This window comes from Balaenoptera physalus, assembly GCF_965194825.1.
Source record: "Balaenoptera physalus genome assembly, chromosome: 18".
NCBI lineage: Eukaryota > Metazoa > Chordata > Mammalia > Artiodactyla > Balaenopteridae > Balaenoptera > Balaenoptera physalus.
In genome coordinates, this window is record NC_138899.1 from 10,748,862 (window position 1) to 10,771,703 (window position 22,842).

A 22,842-nucleotide genomic window follows, 5' to 3' on the forward strand; every position below is an offset into this window, starting at 1 on the left:
AAATGAGATACTGTATTTTAATACACAAATCGCAGAGTCAGCGGGGTTGATACATTTTTCTATTTTTTATATGTAGTATTAGGTAATTTGAGGTTATTTTAGAGAAAAGCAAAAAAATGGTGGCTGAATTTATACATATTGAACTCAGCAATAATTGTATTTTTTAAATACACAACCGGACAGGCACTATGGTAGATAATAATGAATCAGCATGGGAGCCATTTAATATACTTCTTGATTAACTCATTGCCTGTCCACTTTGCACACAGACATGCTTACATGTCATAATCGTCATAATTCCCATCATCCCCACTGCTAACACTCAAGCTCCTTGATTAGTGCACAACTCCCAGACGAGCCACTGCTAATGCTAAATAATTCTCTTCAGCCTCCTGCTACTATTCTGCAGGATCTCCAATTAAATATAATGTCCCTGATGAGCCATATTAATGTGAACAAATTCCTACCAGGAATCCTATCTTATTCCATCTTCCCCGAAAATGTAGAGAAAGTAATCTAGCCAAGCCAAAGATAATGAAAACATTTTAAACTGATATAGTATAATGTCTCGGCAAAATATGTTTTTCCAAAGACAATAAAAGAAAAAGGGTGGAAAAAGTAACGTCTAAACATGTTAAATGCTTTCTTCTCCTGATTAATTTGTTCTTCACTGAAAAGTCTAGTGTTTTAAATATGCACAGGTAGATACATTGCCTTCTTAATCCAAAAAGGTTACTAAAAGCTAAGTTTTATGAGAAAAGTGAGCAGTAGCAAGTTTTAAAGCAAATATGCCATTTGAAAACCCTTTAATTATCTAATTACCAGAACTCGAAGGTCCATAATCACATTAATGAAACCAATTCTTCCTTCCCATTAAATGCAGTATTACAGTCACTATCAGAGGCTTTGCCATGGAATTTTATGTTGCTGATAAGAAAACTTCATCTTGAACAATGACAACTATAAGTATTTTTTCCAAGAATGAATTAAGAATCTTACAGATTTTCTATTGCAATCTAAAAGACTGGGAAGGCTTCTGATCTAATTAAGACTAACTGGGAAACATGGACTATGACGGCCACCATCTTAAAATATTCTGTACTAGTAAAAGCAATTTAAGAAAATGGTATTTAAATATACCATCTCAACTACACACATACATATAACAAAAGGTCACCTGGTTTTTCAGTTACCACCCCCAAAAAGTTTTACAAACTTGACTCTGGTCATTTATTCCTATTTGAGGATTAATAATTACATTAGCTGAAAATAAGTCCATTAACAGATTTTGTGAAGTAATTTTTTATAAATTAAGAACTTTAACTCCTTTTCAAATTAAAAAAAAGGTTGAAAAATATCCTGAAAAGTAAATCATGTAAATGAGAAAAGGTAAATGGTTTTGACACTTAAATTGCTTTCAACTCTATGTACACCTAGGATAAAAGTGAAGATATTCTAACAAAAATATAAATAGATAAGTTTATTAAAAGATATATATATGAAAAGATATAAAATAGGTAATTTAACAACCCCATAAAATTTGTATAAGGTTTTCCCTAAGGTCTTTTATACCTTCGCCTACATTAATGTATTCCATCTCCATTTACCTGATCATTACCCTCCAGTTTGTTCAGCTGGAACCAACATACACTAATTACATAGACATCACGAAGTCCTATTTGTCCTCAGTACCTCCCCAGACAGCGGGGAAACCATATCAAGGGTAGGCATGCTAAGTGATGATTCCCCCCACCTTACTGTCAATCATCCCAGAGTGCTCACAGGAAACCCCACTCAACCTCATTACTGAATCCTAAGGGTAAGACTACAATACTCACCAGGAGTCCTACTTCAAACAGCAGGCTGCCTGGCCAAGATGCGAGTCACAATGACTACTTCCCTGATTTTAGGTTTTGGTGTTAATGCAGTAAATACCAAGTATTTCTCATTTCAATCCAATGTTACTATACACAGACAAAGCAACAAAATATTGCTAAGTTCAATTTAGGAGTCCAGCTAGGGAATATAGTCAAAGGTTGAAGTACAGAATCATTTAATCTCATTTTAAAAAAAAAATCAAAACCCTAACTTCAGAAGTTTAAAACAAATATAACAATATTTTGCTACTTCTTATGGAAAGGCTTACTAGTCTTTTTACTTGAAAACACACATACATACATAAAGTAAGTTATCATAAAAGTAAATAAAGTTATCTAACAAGCATTTTGAGAAGTACAAACACAACAATCTCTAAATTCTCATAATTATTTGTTCCCACTATTCACCAAACTAATGAAGTAAGACCTACCTTCCCATTTAAAAAGTCCCAGTCACCAAAACCATCAAACATTTCTCATTCCTTATTATTTCTTAACTTCTCTGGGACTACCTAAAATCACAGTACATTAGTAGGCATAAAACCCTACAATCCACCTGTCCTGCCTTCTAAGTCAATATAATATTAATAAGGTCCTCTTAAACAAATAAAATCTCCCACATCAGCCCTCCACCTAAAATCTAATGAATTTATTTCATAAATGTGTCTCTTCTTGCTCCAAAATTTTATGTAATGGTCCTAATAATTTTCACTTTATAAGGTATTACAATTTTTTTTTTTTTTTGGCCGCACTGTGCGGCATGCACACGATCTTAGTTCCCTGACCAGGGATCGAACCCATGCTCTGTGCAGTGAAAGCGTGGAGTCTTAACCACTGGGTCGCCAGGGAAGTCCCCAATATTTTTTAATATCTGTTAGTACAGTTCCCTCTTCAATTTTCCTCAAAATTGTCTAGGCCATTCTTGCATATTTACTCCTTTGTCAATCCCCCCCACCACTGTTACACTGTTACATTTATTAGGATTTAACACAAAAACGCAGATCTAGAAATAACTAGCATTTACAATATTGTTTCCTTATATAAAAATAAGAAGTCCTCATATAAGTCGTACAAATTCATTTTAAATTCATATCATAAAGTGTTTTATCTTTGCCACTACTTCCATGAGGTTAAATATTTTTAAGTCGTATTTTCTATCTTGTTGATATTTAGGAAAGCTACAGATTTCTTTGTATTTATTTTTTAACTACCACAGAGACTTTTCTTACTGTTTCTAAAGAGTTGTTCAGGTGCCGGTATAACTAGAAACTCATACAATCTTGTAATTTCTGCCTTTCCCGTCCACCGTTTTATACCTCTTGCCTAACCGCACTGCCGAGCACTCCCCGGACGCTATTAAATCCTAGTGGTGAAGGTAAATATGAGGGTCTTCATCCTGACTTCCATGAGCGTGCTTCCTATGAGGTGTGACCTTTTCATTCTGGGAGGGCAGTGTTTATTTAATCCTGTTTTACTAAGGATTTTACAAGGAGAAGACAGTGAAGTTCTTCTACGTGACATCTAGGCTTCCATCAAGATGATCATATAGTTTTCCTCCACTAACCTACTAGTATATTTAATTAAATTAATAGTGTCTAATATTGAACCATACTGAAATGTCACGAATACACCCTGCATGAATGCAGCATATTACTTAAATAAATTTTATTCTATTTCCTATTACTCAGAATTCTTCTATCAATATATAATTAGTCATTGTAATTTTATTTTTTGCTTACTATCTTTGCCCAGATTTTGATTTCTGAGTTACTATGCTGGTTTCATAAAAAGAAATGGAAATCTATTTTTCTTTCTCTAAGTCTAGAGCAATTTAAATAGTGTCAAAATTTCTTGCTTCCTGAAAATTTCAAAGAATCCTTGCGAGAATCTCCAGGCCTGCACATTCAGAGTCTTTTAGTCAATTATTTCCTACCTTATTCAGGTGCTTTCATGCACAGAGTTGCAGGCCTATACATAATTATTTGTCACCAGTTTTGTAAACTGAGCAAAACAAAATAACTATCTAACATTTTTTAAAGGCTTTTAAAACCAGGTTAAACCCCACTTTCAATAATGGAGAGAACAACCAGAAGATCAGCCAGGAAACAGATGACTTAAATATCCCTATGAGCCAACCAGTCCTGAAAGACATCTGTAGAACACTCCACCCAGCAGCAGCAGAATACACATTCTTAAGTTCACATGGAACGTTCTCCAGGACAGATCATATGCTAGTCCATAAAACAAACATCAAAAAATTTTAAAGGATAGAAACAGTAGAAAACACATTCTCTGACCAAAAAAGAAGGAAATTAGAAATCAGTAATAGAAAGAAACTTGGGAAACTCATAAATATGTGGAATTAAACAACAAACTCCTAAATAACAAGTGGGTCAAAGAAGAAATCACAAGGGCAGCCAGAAATTACTTTCAGAAATGAAAATGAAGATACAATATGTCAAAACAGGGAATGCAGCTAAAACAATAGAGAAAAATGAACAAACACCTATATTAAAAAGACCTCAAAACAACCTAGTTTTCTACTTTAAGAAACTATTTTTTAAAAGAGCAAACTAAACCCACAGCAATCAGAATGAAGGAAACAAAAACTAGTGTAAATAGAAATGAAGTAGAGAATTTAAAAAGAGAGAAATCAGTGAGACCAAAAGTTGGTTCTTTGAAAAGGTCAATGAAACGGAAAACCATTAGCTAAAATGACAAAGAAAAAATGAAAAAACTCAAATAACTAAAACCAGGAATGAAAGAGACATTACTGCCAGCCTTATAAAAATAAAAAGATAAAGAAATACTACAAACAATCACATAACAATAAATGATAACTTAAGATGAAATGGACAAGTTCCTAGAAAGACAAACTATAGACACTAACTCAGGAAGAAATAGAAAATCTCAATAAATCTACAAGAGACTGAATTAGTAATCAAACAACTACCCACAGAGAAAAGCTCAGACCCAGATGGCTTCACTGGTGAACTCCACCAAACATTTAAGGAATAATACCAATTCTTCACAAACTCTTCCAAAATAACAGAAGATGAGAGAACACTTCCCATCTTATACTATGAGGCCAGTATCACTCTGATACCAAAAACAAAGACATCAAACGAAAAGAAATCTATAGACCAACATCTCTTATAAACATGGATGAAAAATTCTCTACAAAACACCAGCAAACTGAATCCAGCAATATACACAAAGGACTATACATCATGACCAAGTGTGATTTATCCCAGGAATGCAAGGCTAGTTTAACATCCAAAAATTAATTAATTAATGTAATATACCATATCAATGGAATAAAGGATAAAAACCACATTATCATCTCAGTAGACACAGCAAAAGCATTTGAAAAAAATCCAACACCCAATCATGACAAAAACTCTCAACAAACTAGGAACAGCAGGGCACTTCCTCAACCTAATAATGGGAATTTATGAAAATCCCAGAGCCTAAATCAAACTTAGTTGTGGAATACTGAATGTTTTCCCCCTAAGACGAGGAACAAAATAGGATGTCTGCTCTCACCACTCCTTTTCAGTATCATTCTGGAAGTTAAAGCCAGGGAAATCAGGCAAGACTATGAAATAAAAAGCATCCAGTTAGAAAAGAAAGAAGTAAACCTATCTCTCTTTACACATGACATGATCTTCTAGAGAGAATCCTAAGGAATCTATTATATTTCTTAAAACTATTAGAACTAGTAAGTTCATCAAGGTTGTAAGACACAAAATCACTATAAAAAAAATCAACTGTATTACTATACACCTGCAATTAACAATAAAAATTGAAATTAAGAATTTGCAATTCTAGGGAATTCCCTGGAGGTCCAGTGGTTAGGACACCACGCTTCCACTGCAGGGGGCACAGGTTCGATACCTGGTTAGGGAACGAAGATCCTGCAAGCCGCATGGTGCGGCCAAAAAAAAAAAATGAGAATAAAATTGCAATTCTAATAGCCTCAGAAATAATATTAAACTACTTAGGAATAAATATAGCAAAGTAAGTGCAAAACTTATACTCTGAAAACTACAAAACATTGTTGAAAGAAATTAAAGCAATGTAAATAAGTGGAACAACATCAAATGGAATACCCATGCTCGTGTATAGGAGGACTTAAAAATGTCGAGATAAAGATATTTCTCAAACCGATCTACAGATAAAACACAATGCCTATCCCAATCCCAGCAGGATACAGTTTTCCACTAGGACCACTTTCCCCTCATAAACCATTCTCCACAAATCTTTTCAAAGAATAATAAGGGCCTGGAGAAGGACACATAGAAGACAAGTCATGACTCGATACGAGGCTTAACCTCTATTTTGCTCTCTCTGGCCCTGACCATTTCCCACTGGAGTACTTTACACTGCTTGTTGACTCTGGCCTCATCCCCTGGATGCAGCTGCACTAATCTCATCAATACGTATGAACTGTTTTCCTGGGTAAAGCCTGACTTCGAGACTGCTCTGGGTCAGTCTTCTCAAAGAAAGCAAGAGAACTTCCTCAACAGAGAATAAGATATCATACTATTTTAAGACAATCCAACAATAAGCAAACTAGACTGATAACTGCAAACCCTCCCTAGAAGCACCTAAAAATCCCAGATTAAATATAACAAACTTCTTTAAATGAACAGTTTGGCTTACAAGAAACCACAAGCAATCCCTAGGGATCAAAAACGAAGAAGAAGCTAAAAGCCAGACAGTATCCACTAGAGCCGATACCACTAATCTTGGAGAGTGTAAGTAGGGATCTGAATAACCTAGAGAACTGAGTTTTAACTCTCAGAGAAAGGAACCATGTGTGAGCTGAAGATTTGAAGGAAAACTCCTACATAAGGCCATGTTGCTCAAAGGTTACATCCTCAGGACTTCCCTGGTGCTCCAGTGGCTAAGACTCCACGCTCCCAGTGCAGGGGGTCCGGGTTCAATCCCTGGTTGGGGAGCTAGATTCCACATGGCACAACAAAGACTACATCCTCAGTGAAGGGGGGGTGGGGTTTAAATAATCTACTAAATAGGTAGAAGACACACTTATTATCAGCTGTGCTTCAAAGTAAAGGAAAAAGTCTCCTCAGGAAATTAGAAACCATGGGCCTGTCTAACAGAGGGAGGGAGGGAGGGAGGGAGGGAGGGAAGGTGTGTGTGTGTGTGCGTGCGTGCGTGCGCGCACGCGCGCGCATAGTTTCATCTTGCTTTGACCCATCCTCATAATTCAGCAACCTTCGTGCCAAGAAATTAATATAAAAATTAGTCAGTGATACCCTGGACAACCCAAACCATGCGGAGTTCAACAATAAAGATACCAAATATGCGGTCACAAGACAAAATCTACATATGTGAGGAAACAATCCACTGTGAGGAAGGGTCAGAAATAGAAATAGATGCGTAAGATCTTGAAGTAAAATAACAAAACGATAGAACCTTTAAAATAAGTATGCTATAAATAAGACACGAAAGGACTAAAATACGTAAGAAAAAAGACAAAACAAAAATCAGGCAGGGAATTGCCTGGCAGTCCAGGGGTTAGTACTCTGCACTTTCACTGCCAAGGGCACGGGCTCAATCCCTGGTCAGGGAACTAAGATCCCGCAAGCCACATGGCGCAGCCAAAAATAAAAATAAAATGTGCTTTAAAAAAAAAAACAGGCAGATTCAAAAAGGAGCCGTAGACCCAACAGATTCCTCAAAAGACAGCAAAGATAACAAATGCAACCAAAGTAATCACAGTGTCAGGCAATTTTCATTGGTGAATGCAAAAATATTAGATGAGAAGTTGTTGTGGGACAAACCTGCACGTGGATTCAACGACTCACCCCCCCAAAATTAATTTTAAAAGGGGGGGGAATGCACCATTTTAATGGAAGGGACCAATGGAAGAAAACTGCATAATCGTCTTTAAAAGTCAACTTTTTCCCATTCAACATTCATTGTTTGCAAGTTACTTGGCTTTCCTTCTTTGTGTGACTTACCACTTAATAGTTGTAATAACTGTTAGTCTTCTTCCCCTGCTTAACTGCTTAAAAATTAGTTGCTTTTAACATAAAATTAACAGTTTTCACAATCAACTGTTGCAGTATTTTCCTACTATAATAGTATTTACATTTCAATTTATGAAATTAACACATGAAGCATGTAAGATTTTTTTACTCCAAGTAACACTGAAAATGCTCACCTCTTGAAAATCAATATTGAAACATTTATAATACATCTGAATAGCATGCCTTGTTCATAATACCGATATTATACAGTTCATTAGATATGATGGTAACCTTTGTGATCACATGTTAAAGAAGCAAAATATGCTGTTAGAGGAATTCACCTTTTTGTCTTTCTTGAGGCTGAAGCAGAAACCAAATAGCAAATCCGGCCCTATTTCTAAGGCTTAAATCAAACTTTGAACATTCTAACCATCATTATTATCCTGCTTTTACTTATAGTATCTTTCTAGAAACCGACTTACAGGAGGTCATATAAAGAGGAAGCTTTGACCAAGCATGCATTGCTTGCTTCCCATCGTGGGGCCTGGCAAATCTTATTTTAAACTATATATCATAATCTCTGGTTAAAAAAAAAAAAAAGTGGCTAAAAGTCTTTAAAATATAAAAACTACCACCTCTGCTTCAGGAAGGATAAATGACAAAGACTTAAAACTCAAACCAACTCTTTTGAAACCGGTTTTGCCAAAGTCTGGAAAGTGACTGTCCACAAAGCTAGAAATGTAACAGTGAGAAAAGTTAGTCATGCTCTTTGGAGCAACAGCTTACAGAAGTAGATATTATTCTGTAATACCACACTGAAATATAAACAAATAGGAAAAAGCTGAAATATAAATAATTTTGGCTATATGCCAACAGTCACCTCTGTGAGAAGCATAGAGAATTAACTATACTGTGATATGAAAAAAAAAATTACAAGTGAAAGGTTGTTGTTAGGCTTGAAATAAAAAGTGATTGTCCACAATTCAAACATTTTTCTCTCTCAATTTACCCATGAATGAAAACACAGCCTGAGCTAATACACTGAAAAATAAACACAAGATGAGAAGAGTGAATTTTAAATCTACTATTAGCTTGACGGTAACAAACTTTTTTCTGAAGGAGCTTTACTATTGGTAAATGCCTTAGTTTACCAATCACAAATGACATTAAAGCAACAGTTTTCTCATTATTTCATGAACATTTTGTGAGGAATATAAACTACTGAAACTATCACAGTTAAAACAGATTATTAGTAAAGAAGCCAGAAACTAATATTCAAAAAAAATCAAACAGTATATATGCAAAACAAGTTTTTTTAACTGCTTAATTACTTTTAAAGTAAAGGATAAATATTTTAAATGTACCAGCCAAATAAACTAGATAATATAAATACTTAACCTTTATTCTGGGGAAATTAGAGTAGCTTACAATCATTTCCATTTTGTTTTTTAAAAAAGGAAGAGAGTCACAATAAGACAACAGGAACAACATACTTCTAGATAAACTTTTAAAATCACAAAGACTGAAAAGTCTTTGCATTAAATTACTATACGATAAAAGCTGACATTACCAATAGGTCCTGTTATCAGAAGTTGTGTGAAAGAATGAAAAACAGTAACTTATATCAAAGTACAACTACTTACATTTCATTCCATACAGTTCCAATTGTAACTGGAACACTTACAAGTGTAAGTGTACATTTACAAGTGTAACACTTAAAAGTGTAATTCATACACTTTTCCCATGGGATTTTTTTCTACTCATTCATAGTTTATTACTGCTAAAAATGCCTGTTTTGATAAAAATCCCCAATAAAATTATATATCAGTCACTGCTTTACGCTATACCTTCTTTTGTTCATGCCAATTAGCATTAGCCTATCTTTCATTTATCTAACTTTCAGCTGCACATGGTAAAGCATTTAAGAAGGTTAAACAATTACAGCATCCCGAGTGACACTGGAGTTATCCTGTGCGGACATGTGCTCCCATAAGGCAGCATTGTATAAACATTTCATTAGGGCTTCCCTGGTGGCACAGTGGTTAAGAATCCACCTGCCAATGCAGGGGACCGGGTTCGAGCCCTGGTCGGGGAAGATCCCACATGCCGCGGAGCAACTAAGCCCATGCGCCACAACTACTGAGCCTGCGCTCTAGAGCCCGCAAGCCACAACTAATGAAGCCTGCACGCTTAGAGCCCATGCTCCACAACAAGAGAAGCCACCGCAATGAGAAGCCCGTGCACCACAACAAAGAATAGCCCCCGCTCACAGCAACTAGAGAAAGCCCGCGCTCAGTAACAAAGACACAACTCAGCCAAAAATAAATAAAAGAAAATAAATTTAAAAAAAAAAACAAAACATTTCATTAATCTTTGAATCTTTCTCATGCTTTGCTTAAATGTACTTGGTGACCAGAATCAGTTTACCAAATTTTTATTCTATTCTAGGCTTTTAAAGCCTCGAAAATAAAAGAGTTAAGACACATATTGAAGACATTATGATGTTCCCATTTTGCTTAATACAAGAGTGAGTAATTAAACAGGTATTTTTTTTAATTGTGTACCTTTTCAGGCCAACAAAAAAAACCCTACATCTTTCACTTTTTTTCTATTTGATCCAAAATAAGGTCCTGATTCAAACAAAGCAAATATACTTACAGAACTAGCATCAACATCACTGTGGATGGCAACCGTCTTAATGCCCATCTTCTTGCAAGTTTTAATAACCTATATTAAAGTACATTAATGTTATCTATTAACAGTAATTCATATTTAAAGGGATTTAATAATAATAAAATTCACAGAGTAAAACGGAAAATAAGATTAAAATTCCACTCACCCTACATGCAATTTCTCCTCTATTAGCAACAAGAATTTTATCAAAAGTCTGAAAAGAGAAAAAACACTTAAGAAATTGTCACTCTCGCTTTGGGACCAGAAAACACCAAGCTTTTCCACAATTACCATTGGGCATGATCCTAATAAACATTATTTCCTATAGTAGTATTAAATACTATACATATGTTATTTACAACCAGGCTGCTACTAAATTCATCTGGTAGGATCTGGCGTTATAATTATCCTGTTAAAGCATCAATTGACTAGGTTAGATAATTCATAAGGGGACTAAATTCTCTTGCCAAAAGATAATCTTCAAATGATACTTCAGAATACTAAGAAACTTTAGAAAAAATTGCTTGAGAATTTACTTGATTATTTTCTAAATTCAGGGAAATTCTGTTATGTTTATCAAAGGGAAGTCTGATATAATTTATATGCTATCTCTTTGGGATTGGGCCACAGCATTAAATGATACTTTTGATAAATGAGAACAGATACTATTTATGCTTATTTCCAAAGATTCCCAGACAAAGCAGGTTATGCTATTTGAGTACAATGTTAAGTTTGAATAACCACCAAATTTTGAAACAGCTGAGGCCATATAACAGAAAAAGAAGTTCCATTCTGTGTGGGGCTAGAGACCTAAATTTTAAGCCCAGCTTTGCCATTAATGATCTATTTGACTCTAAGCAAATCAATCTCTGTAGATTGAAATCTCTTGATTTCCACATATATAAATTGATAACATTCTAATGGGAAACTACTTAACAAGGTTCTCTCCCTACTCTAAAACTGTACAGGCTAATCCTTTTAAAGAAGTGCACACAAACAATTATAAGTAATTTGGATGCAACCCATTTTAGTACACAACGATTGCTAGGTTAGTGAATTGTTACACGTTAAATGGAACTATTTTTTAAGTTTTAGTTATAGTTCTAAAAGAAAAGTTAAAGTTATATATGATCTTAAAAGTACTCATATAACTTAAAGCTGTATTTTAACCCAACAGGTAATCACAGAATCTCAGAACTGGAATAGGCCTTTAAAGTCTTGATTTAACCTTTATATCACACATGGCTTATTCCACCAAACTGAGACAAGCCTCTACCTTAAAACTGGTAAATTCCTAATTTGATAGAATCCTGAGTCATTCAGAGCCTTGAGCGGATGGGCCCTTAAAATATCCTAACCTAATCTCACCTCAGGCGTGAGGCTATAAAATCATCTGCCTTTCTATTCTCATCTGCTCATGGTAAATTCCTGTTAAACAATGAGCATATTCTAAGAAAAAAAATGTTCATACTTCCTTGAACTGCATTTTAAAATGTGAATTTTTATTAAGTATTAAACACACTACATCTGATAAAAGCAGCACAAACACTGGAAGTTACACATTAAGCAACTGTTACAGTAAATATAACAAATTACTGACATCATAATATTACAGGGAGTACAAATTCCACCCTAATTCCTATCCAAGAAGCAGAATAATGGTTAAAAGCCAGTCTGGAGCCAAACTGTCCAGGTTGGAATCCCAACACTACCACGTGCTCTTCTGTAGACAAGTCGTCCTCCTGAACCCTCATTTCCTGGTACGTAAAATGAGAATAAGAATAGCACCTGCCACAAGGGGTTGTGGGAATATGATTAACACCCTTAAAGTGTTTAGAGTAGTGCCTAGCACATAATATATACTCAGTAGGTGTTAGCTGGAGTATTGTTATTCGCTCCTTTGGGCCACAAACCAGATCACAAACCCAGGAGTGTGATTCCACCAGGGATAAATCTGTACCAAAATGAACACTGCACCTCACACATTTCTATTCATCTCTGTTCAGGGCTTGTGATGGTTAGTTTTATGTGCAACGTGATTGGTCCACAGGGTGTTCAGACTACACGTTTTCCCTGCGGTGTCTGTGGCGTGCTTCTAGATGAGACTAACGTTGAATCAGTGGACTCGGCAAAGCAGACAGCCCTCCCCAACGTGGGTGGGCCTCATCCAGTCCACTGAGGGCCTGACAGACTAAAAAGTGGAGGAAGGGAGGATTAGTTCTGCCTGCCGGATTGAGCTGGAACACTGGTCTTCTCCTAGCCTTGGACTGGGACGTACACCATCAGCTCCCCTGGTTCCCAGACCTTTCGACCTGGACTAGAATTTCAGTACCAGCTTTCCTGGGTCTCCAGCTTGCCACAGCAGATTGTGGTGGGACTTCTCAGCCTCCATAATTATGTGAGCCGATAAAAAAATCTCCCTATGTCTTCTACTGGTTCTGTTTCTCTGAAGAACCCTAATACAGGACTATTAATGGATTACCAATTAGTACACAAGCTCAGTAACACTAATATCAATTAATCTTCCATACCTAAGATTTTCTTTTAACTAAGTAACAGATGAATATGGTTCAGAATTTAGAAGGTACACAAGGGGACACACTGTAGGGACACCTAGGCCCTTGCCCCAAAGGCAACTACTACTAGTTTCCTGAATATTCTTCCAGGTAGGCTATGCATATAAAAGAATACATATACAAATAATTTTTTTAATTAGCCTTTGTTTTTTTTTTTTTGGCTGCGCCATGCTTCATGCGGGATCTTACTTCCCCGAACCAGGGATCAAACCCGCGCCTCCTGCAGTGGAAGCGTGGAATCTTAACCACTGGACCGCCAGGGAAGTCCCCATACAAATAAAGTTAAACCAACTTTTTTGGGGGGAGAGCCGCACCATGTGGTGTGTGGGATCTTAGTTCCCAGACCAGGGATTGAACCTGGGCTGCTGGCAATAAGAGCACGGAGTCTTAACCACTGGACCGCCAGGGAATTCCCTAAACCAATCTCTCCCTCTACATCAACAATTACAGGTAAACATCAAGTGCATTCGATAACTTCAGTGTACAATACGGCACAATCACAACAAAATGTGTTAAGCACTACAACACAGCTGTGTTAAGTGCAGCAAAGGGAGAGAGTGAACAGCATGCATTAAGGCAGTGACATTGAAAGCAGACAGTAGCACTGAAAAACTACAAGTAATTTTTAAGACAGCTCAAGCACAAAACAAGTATGGGGGCACTGTGGCAAATAAAGCTGGGGTAAAAAGGCCGGATTAAGGAAGGACCTTCTTTCATTTCATTTCATCTCGTTCATGTCATTTAAAGACCTGGGACTTTATCCTGTATCTGGAGAGCCGTATATAAGACACTCCGAAGATACTCTAAGGGGAAAAACAAAAACAACTTTAAGCCAGGAACCTGAATCCTTGAAGCCAGGGGGCTTTCAGGTACCATGAGAGATAAAGAACTTTTGCAGCAGCTGTTTGTTTTTTAAATTTTTTATTTTTATACAATTTTTAAAGGTTACTTTCCATTTACAGTTGTTACAAAATATTGGCTATATTCCCTGTGTTGTACGATACATCCTTGAGCCTGGTTGGGTACTGAGATAAACTACTGGGTACTGAGCTACCCAATGGTCTGTACCTCCCACTGCTGCACCCCTATGTTGCCCCACACACAGGTACCACTACTTTGTTCTCTGTATCTGTGAGTCTGCTTCTTTTACGTTATATTCACTAGTTTGTTGTATCTTTTAGATTCCACATATAAGTGATATCATATAGTATTTGTCTTTCTCTGTCTGACTTATTTCACTCGGCAAAATGCCCTCCAAGTCCATCCATGTTGCTGCAAATGGTCAATTTTCATTCCTTTTTATGGCTGAGTAGTATTCCATTGTGTACATATACCATATCTTCTTTATCCATTCATCTGGTGATGGACACTTAGGTTGTTTCCATGTCTTGACAACTGTAAATAATGCTGCTATGAACACTGGGGTGTGTAGCAACTGTTTTATACCTGTGCTATTGCTGTCATGGGGTAAAAAAACACACTGGAAGTTTCATGAGAATTTTTTTAAGTTATTTTCTTTTAATCCGTTCTCTCTCTACCCCTCCTTCCTTTTTTCCCTTCCCTATGTTTAGATCATAGCTGGCATCTAAAACCACCAAGGACACCTCTCTCCATTCAGGGACCAAGAGAAGGGCTGAGCTAGCCTGTTCCACCGGGTACTTGGAGGAATGACGGCAGAACTCTAGACCCCGAGTCACTCACCAAGCACTTCCGAGAAGGAGTACAGCACAGTGGGTAAACCCACCAGCTCAGGAGAAAGACAGACTTGGGTTTACACCCAGCTTACACTTACTATTGTGGGTTTTGAGCTTCAGTTTCCAAATGTACAAAACTGAATGAACAAAACAGTTAAGGATAATATTAAGCAGCTGACATCTGGGGCACATGCTTTCTATATGCCAGGTACTGTGGCAAATCCCTTCTGCGTACTACCTCATTAATCCTCGTTAAGAGTCCTATGAGGTCAGTTTTGATAAAATCCCAATTTTAAAATGAGAAAATTGAGGCTTGATGAGGCATAATCACTTGCCTAAGTCACCGGCAAAGTTAACTAGCAGTAAAGCCAGAGCTCACACCTGGGTATTTTTGTCAAAACACACCATGATGCGACATAATCAGAGTATAATGGTGCAAGTTTTAAACACTGTATTATCAATGCCAGGACTTCCCTGGGATCCAGTGGTTAAGACTCCGTGCTTCCAATGCAGGGGGCATGGGTTCAATCCCTGGTCAGGGAACTAAGATCCCTCATGCCTTGTGGCACAGCCAAAACATAAAAAATAATAAAATAAAATAAAATACATTAAAGTTAATTTCACCTGTTTCTTTTTAATGTGGCTATTAGAAAATATAAAATTACATATGCCCTACAATTGTGTCCACATTATATTTCTTTTGAACTGCAGTGATATACACCCTTTTTTCCCCCGAGGCTCCAGATTCTTTTGATTAGTTTTGCATACGTCAACAGACAATTTAGAACACTATTTCATTCTCAGATAATCATTCATATTAGTTCTACTTTTAATGACATTCAACTTGAACCATCTCTACTTAACCACATGTCTCACCTCCAATCACCACTTCTAGTTCCTTTATCTCTCCTCTTACAAGCCTCAAACATGATCATATATCAAGATTTTAACTGGAATTTCCCTGTCCCAAAATTTACAATACCCATAATTGCCTTCACTCAAAATGAATCTTACAAATATTAAGTAAATGAAAAAAAAAACCCAATAGTTTAATCGAAATCTCTCAACTGCCTAGTCTAAGAAAGAATGTTGTATTAGTGATCCTGCTGAAAACAAGGGAAACACATTGTAAATTTATTCGATTTGTGGTATAGGTAAAAATACAAAATTTAAAGACTCAAGTTGTGGCTCACAGTGAAAAAAGGAACAAAGATTGAGCACTTATAAAACCTATGATGTAGAGCAATAAATAATTACACAGCATCAATAAAATGTAATCTGCCCAGTGAACATAACGTGGAGACAACAAAGTAAAACCATTATAACTTAGCTGTTAAAAGTATTTTTTAAATACTTACTTTTTCATTAGAATCATATCCCGCTGAACAGAGACTACGAGACACCACTAAATGCCGTCTTGAATAATGTGGAACATGCTACCAAAAGAAAAAAGAGAAAGTGAAATAAACTACAGATACTTGAATGAACTTTATTTTTCAAGTTCATTCATTTTCAAGTAAATATTTTTCAGGGTAATTCTTCCAGTATGCTTCTAGCTACAGTGTTTCATCAATCAATATATGTAGTTCTAAGCAACATACCATAACTACAGAAGGTAAATCATAACTAGACACATCCCCTTGGCACACATAAGGAAACCAAAGGCATCAAAACAATCTCCAGAGAAGTATAATAAGAGTCAATGGGTCAAGTAAAATTAGAAGAAAGGTCTTTCTGATCATGCAGACTGATATGGCAGGATCAGAATGTCACATACCACGCAGAACTTTATACAACATAAAACAAGCGACTTGGCCTTCAAAGAGCTTCAATTTTAACAGTGGCCAGAAAATAACAAAATATTATTTTTTATTTGCTAATGTCTTAAACATGATTTCTTATTTTACTTATTCTGGTATAAACGTGGTTTGGCAGATAAAAATGAAAAGGTAATACTAATAATCAAGTTCACTTCTAATTCATTACCATAAATGTTTGTGGAAAAAGTATATCTTAAGCCTTTAAAACATTAAGAATAATCACTAATAAAGGTTATAGCCAAAGTTTAAGAAAATAATTTAGCCAGTAGTCACTGATGAAGGTAGACCAAGAAAAAAAAGGCGGGGGGGGGGGGGACTTCCCTGGTGGTCCAGTGGTTAAGAATCCACCTGCCAATGCAGGGGACACAGGTTCGATCCCCGGTCCAGGAAGATCCCACGTGCTGAGAGGCAACTAAGCCCGTGCGCCACAACTACTGAGCCTGTGCTCTAGAGCCTGTGAGCCACAACTACTGAAGCCCGCGTGCTCTGGGGACCTCGTGCCGCAACTACTGAGCCCATGTGCTGCAACTTCTGAAGCCCGCACGCCTAGAGCCCATGCTCTGCACAAAGAGAAGCCACTGCAATGAGAAGCCCGCGCATCTCAAGGAAGAGTAGCCCCTGCTCGTTGCAACTAAAGACCCCGTGAGCAGCAACCAACATCCAACGCAGCCAAAAAAAAGGGGGGTGGGACGGGGGCAAAAGGCAACAGGTACTACGTCGGAGAATTTTCTAATAGCATAACTCAAATAGGAAGCAAAAAATTTTTATAGCAACATTTTAAAATGAAAAAGATGTATACAGTTATTTTTTTAGAAGTATCAAGCCCCAAATTACAAAATGTAATCTTTATGCAAAAGTGAAGGTAACAGATACGAAACATACACTTTACAAAACAAAACCTGCATTACCAAGTAAAAAGGACTGGTGATGAACAATGAACTGAGAATGGGAAGAAAACTGACTTTATTACTGTGTCTCTTTCACAGACCAAAACTCACTCTCACAGTCATGCAAGCATCCCTGTGAGTTAAAGAGTATTAGTTCCAATTTTAAAAATGAGAAAACTGAGTCTCAAGAATTTTAATTTTTCAAGTCACAAGGGCTAGGCTGTAAGGGTAACAGGATTTAAGCACAGATCTATTAAAAGCATTCTGAAGTTTTTTATTTTGAGATAATACAAGTGGTGGCACTTCCCACATTAACACTAACATCTGTGCAAAGATATGATTTAGGGTAAAAAACAATCTACCAAGGGGGTCTCACCACTCCTATGTGTTCAAATAAAAATTCAGTCTTCCACTGCCCTCAGCAGAACAGCTATAATCTGCCAACTTTACTCTCATATCAAACTTAATAGGATAAAGATAATACTCCCTCCCCTAAAAATCATATCTTGTGTTTACAGCCTCAGCCAGTGCAGAAAGCAAACTCTAAATATAAAGAAAAGCAAAACCTACCTGGGAATTTCTCACATTTATTCTGCTGCAAGGTAGCGCTAGGATATTTACACAAGAAAGTAAATAGCATACCAGCTTCCTATCAATTTTATAAAATGAAACAAAACAGTTTACAGTTTTACAAATTTTTCCTAATATCATAAGGCACATAATGGTCTGTTGTAGGAACATGTCAACATATCCTTTTACAAAAGGCAAAATCATACATGTGTCTTTAGTCACTAACAAATAAAGGGCGTAACTGATTCCTGATGGCAAAAAACAAATGTGAGTCTTCCAGAGACAAAACACAATCTGGGGTAGACATCTTAGGTATTCTAATTAGCTTTGGAGAGAGAGAATAAACAGTGATGTTTATGTCTGGGGAAGGGAACATTTCCCAGAATACCGCCTGGGAAAGAGCTCTGGGAGAAGAAATCAAGGAACCTGAGTTCTAACCCTAGCTCAGCTGACACTATTTCTAGGACACGGGCAAACCACTTTAACTCCTCTGCCCTCTACTGAGAAATGAAAGCTCAGATGAGTTTTCTGTAAGGTCCCTACTAACCTACACCACTATTATTCAAAAAACAAGAGCTTAGTACAGGGATTCTAACGTGTGCAAGCATCGGACAATTATGAAGGATATGCAGTTAATCCAAACTGAACATGTGGGCCAAGAAGATGGTGACACGGATCTCACTGCTGAACTGCTCCGAGAGCAACAAACGCTGAGCTATTTGGTGGAAATAGAGCTAATTTCAGAGATTTAAATAAATATGAATTAAGCATTAAGTTTCTAGAATACCTTTGGGAATAAAAACCTCAGGACTCTATCTCATCAGATGGTCTCATGAAAAATGGACTAAGCTAAACTTGGTCCCAACAGAACAGTTTCTAACCTAGAACAATTCAAGCTCTGAGAAATGTTTGGGTCAGCTGACTCAATGTAATACACATTTACTTTCAGGAAACTACCAATAACATAAAACTCAAAAATGTCTATACCACACAGTTCTTAAAACTAAATCAACTCTTACAAATTACACCTGACCAAAATGTAGGAGAAGAACTAGCACTACACCTAACTGATCAAATTGGAGTTTTTTAAATCTTTTTATTACTATTTTTATTACTATTTTTAAATAGTTGGTTCTGAAGATCTAACAGATTATATTTTACCACCATTATCAAAAAAAGAAAGCATACAGCTTGTACACATATGAATTTGTGATAATGTGGCCCCAAAATTAAAAAAACATAGATGCCCCTAGTTAGCCAAGGAACTAGAAGTAGAAATGGTACAAGCAATCAGAACAAACTACTGAGGAAAAACAAGAGTTTGGGCCATTCCCACAGCAAGCCCAAACTGGTTTGCAGTCAGCCCCACAATGGCTCTCTTGTGTTCCTGTTTACTTCTGGCAGACCTTCACAGAAGTTCAAAGTTATAAAGAACACAAGTCAAAAATCAGATCATTTTGTAGAGCTACAACATAATTTTTTTTTTTTTAATACAAGGGACTAGTAGAACTCTGCTAATCTGGACCTCTACATAGCATTTTTAATGTTCATTATTTTTCTTAAGCATATAAAAAACTGGCTACAAGCCCAGTCCAAAATTCTTTTAAGATACTTCCTAGAGCAAGCGTTCGAAGGAGAAACTTTAATCAACTCTATTTATAAGGACTATTTAGCCTATGACAGCCAAAAGGAGAAAGGTCAGTGTATGCAAAATGACTTCCCAATAATGTACTGCATTGGTTCTCTTCTGCAAGAATAAAGATTTCCTATATTTTCCACACTTAGAAAAGAAATGCCAGCTAACAACGTGGCACGTGGGAAGTAGCACGACCTTCAGAGCCACAAGACCTGGGTCAACTCTTAGCTCCACTGCTTCATAGGTATGAAACATTGAGCAAATAATTTCTATGGACTCCAGCTCCCATCTATAAAATGTTGAAGATGACACCTCCCTTGCTTTCCTACAGGGCTGCTAAAAAAAAAAAAAAAAAAAATCAAGCCTTTATAAATGGTAAAGCACCAAGAAAATGGAAGATATTACACAAAAACTAAATCCAATTATGCAGCTGTAGCTTTCTTTCTTAAAATTATACCAGGCCAGGGATTCCCTGGTGGCGCAGCGGTTAAGAATCCGCCTGCCAATGCAGGGGACACGAGTTCGAGCCCTGGTCCGGGAGGATCCCACATGCCGCGGAGCAACTAAGCCCGTGCGCCACAACTACTGAGCCTGCGCTCTAGACCCTGCGAGCCACAACTACTGAAGCCCGCGTGCTAGAGCCCGTGCAGAAGCCACTGCAATGTGAAGCCCGCACACTGCAACGAAGAGTAGCCCCCGCTCGCTACAACCAGAGAAAGCCTGCGGGCAGCAATGAAGACCCGCTGCAACTAGAGAAAGCCCGCAGAAAGCAATGAAGACCCAATGCACCCACAAAAAACCAAACAAATAAATAAATGAATGAATAAATGAATAAATAAATACAACCAGGCCATTTGGGATTTCCCATAAAAGTAATAATATGGTAATTAAGAGCTGTGATCTAGACTCAGATTCAGACCCTGGTTCAAATGCTGGCTCTGACATTTCTTAAACATAATTTTCCTCACATATAAACTGGGCATAAAAACTACTTATCTAGGACATAAGGCTGCCATGAGGATTAAATGAGAATGTGTAAAATGCCTAGCACAGTTTTGCATATGTTAAAGTATGCATACAGTAACTGTTAACCAAAAAAAGGGGTACAGCTTTTACACAAACTGTTCACATGCCTTCCGGCCACTGCCAACAAGGACTGCCCTTTTCTAACTAGGAGACCACCTACTTTCACATTCTGGATGTGGCCTCAGGTGGCAGTCCAAACTGGTAAATCCACTAGACTCATGTTTAAAGAAGAACTTAACCACTAATCCTGCCAAACCAAAAGTATTCCTGTTAACATAACCACAGCGGCATTCAAGTGTATAATACTAAAACAATTCTGTTGACAGGTTAATTCATTATCAGGATGCATGCTATTGGGGTTGGCCAAAAAGTTCATTCGGGTTTTACTGTGTTACGGAAAACCCCGAACAAACTTTTTGGCCAACCAATACTTCAAAGAAACCATCCTCAAAATTGTGGATTAATGGAATCATAAGATGCTCTTACCAAGTAAAAGTAAATATTTGATAGTGCTTCATCTTCAAAACTTCCAGGCGAGGGTTCTCTCTTCCACATTTCATGACACAGAGCTGGGACGCACCAGGCAAATATTTCTTTCAGCATTTTAACAGAACCACAGTGACCAGAAAAAACGCCCTTTAAAAACACTGCCGGAAGTCAGGCTTTTTCACTTAAGTGCAGCTTTTCCTTCACAGACACTGACTAGTTAGCCTTCAGGACCTCACTAGCCATCCCAATCGTCAACTGTCTGCCAAGACCTTCTGTTACAAGCTAGGCTGAATACCTAATATTTAAGAGAGATGATCAAATCTCAAGATTCATGTCAATTGCTTCTCAATAAAACTGGGGGAATAAAACTCAAGATTCCCAGCTCTGCCTGCATAGTAAAAGCTGTAACACCAGAGAACTATATACGTCAACTTTAAAACTTCCTCATTCCACTACAGCCATTCCTCCCACCCCACCTGTAGCAGATGTTGTTGGTGTCATCCAGAACCTGTTCACCAGGCGGTGAAGGCCCCCAGTTGGCGTACTCTGGGTGTACTCTGTACATGTATCCTACTCATGGCTCACACCTGCTCCCTAGTTTGCCCCATTTGCCTCAACTAGACAGGAGTTCTCCATCAAGCCTGGGAGCTACATCCCTCCCAGCCCACAGCCAATGACTGACTCACACAGGGTTCAAAAGGCTGCCCCCGCCCCTCATCTCAAGGTGGGTCCAATTTAGTATTGCAATCTGTGCGTTAGTGCTGGCTGTCCAATACGGCAGCCACTAGCCATAGGCAGCTTCTGAGCACTTGAAATATGCCGGTCCAAATTCCAATGTGCTCCAAGTGTAACATACACGCCAGATTTGAAGACGTAATTCCAAAAACAAACAACAAAAAAAAAACCTTGTTAATTTTTTACATTTACATATTGAAATATTTTAAATATACTGGGTTAACTAAAATACATTAATATTTAACCTTTTAAAAAAATTTTTAACGTGAGTGCTAGAAAATATTAAATTACATTTGCAGCTCACATTTCATTTTTATTGCACAGGGCTGAACTAGAGCAGTGCTTCTCAAACCTGACTGTGCATCAGTATCACCTGGAGAAGGGCTTGTTAAAACAGGTGGCTGGGCTCTGACCCCCGATTTTCAAACTTGGCAGGTCTACGGTGGAGCTAGAAGATGTGCATTCCTAACAAGTACCCAGGTAATGCTGCTGTCGCGGCTGTCGCGGCTGGCTGGAGCCCCCTGCTTTGAGAACCACTGCTCCAGGGCTCCTCTGTGGGATGAAACTGAATCCAGTTTCCATCTGGAGCCCCTTCATTGCTTAGATTATTTTCCCCTGTTCTAGCCTGCTTTCTTCATTCTTCTCAACTACTACCACCTGCACAAAAATCCCTCTTCAGGCTCTGCTTCTAGGAAACCTAACCATCCCACTGGATAGAACTGTTCTTACACACTATAACTTTCACAAAGTGCCAGATTAATAGCAACCAATGAGATGTGAACTATCACTGCATCTTCTGTAAAACAGTAACAAAGAACTTTTTTATTGGATTGTTAGTTGCCCTTATATAATGAATTCTA

At 37.4% G+C, this 22,842-nt stretch overlaps 1 protein-coding gene across 3 annotated transcripts in view; it reads right to left on the bottom strand.

The window, feature by feature from the left end:
• The window catches only part of PCCA (propionyl-CoA carboxylase subunit alpha), a 358,193-nt gene that overhangs the window by 331,605 nt on the left and 3,746 nt on the right, over positions 1-22,842 (bottom strand). For all 3 annotated transcript variants that reach the window (XM_082434636.1, XM_082434634.1, XM_082434635.1), the window contains exons 2-4: positions 16,178-16,255; positions 10,716-10,763; positions 10,535-10,603 (exon numbers count right to left, since the gene is read on the bottom strand). In XM_082434636.1, coding sequence (XP_082290762.1) covers positions 10,535-10,603; positions 10,716-10,763; positions 16,178-16,255 — 195 coding nt within the window. The remainder of the gene's footprint in view (positions 1-10,534; positions 10,604-10,715; positions 10,764-16,177; positions 16,256-22,842) is intronic.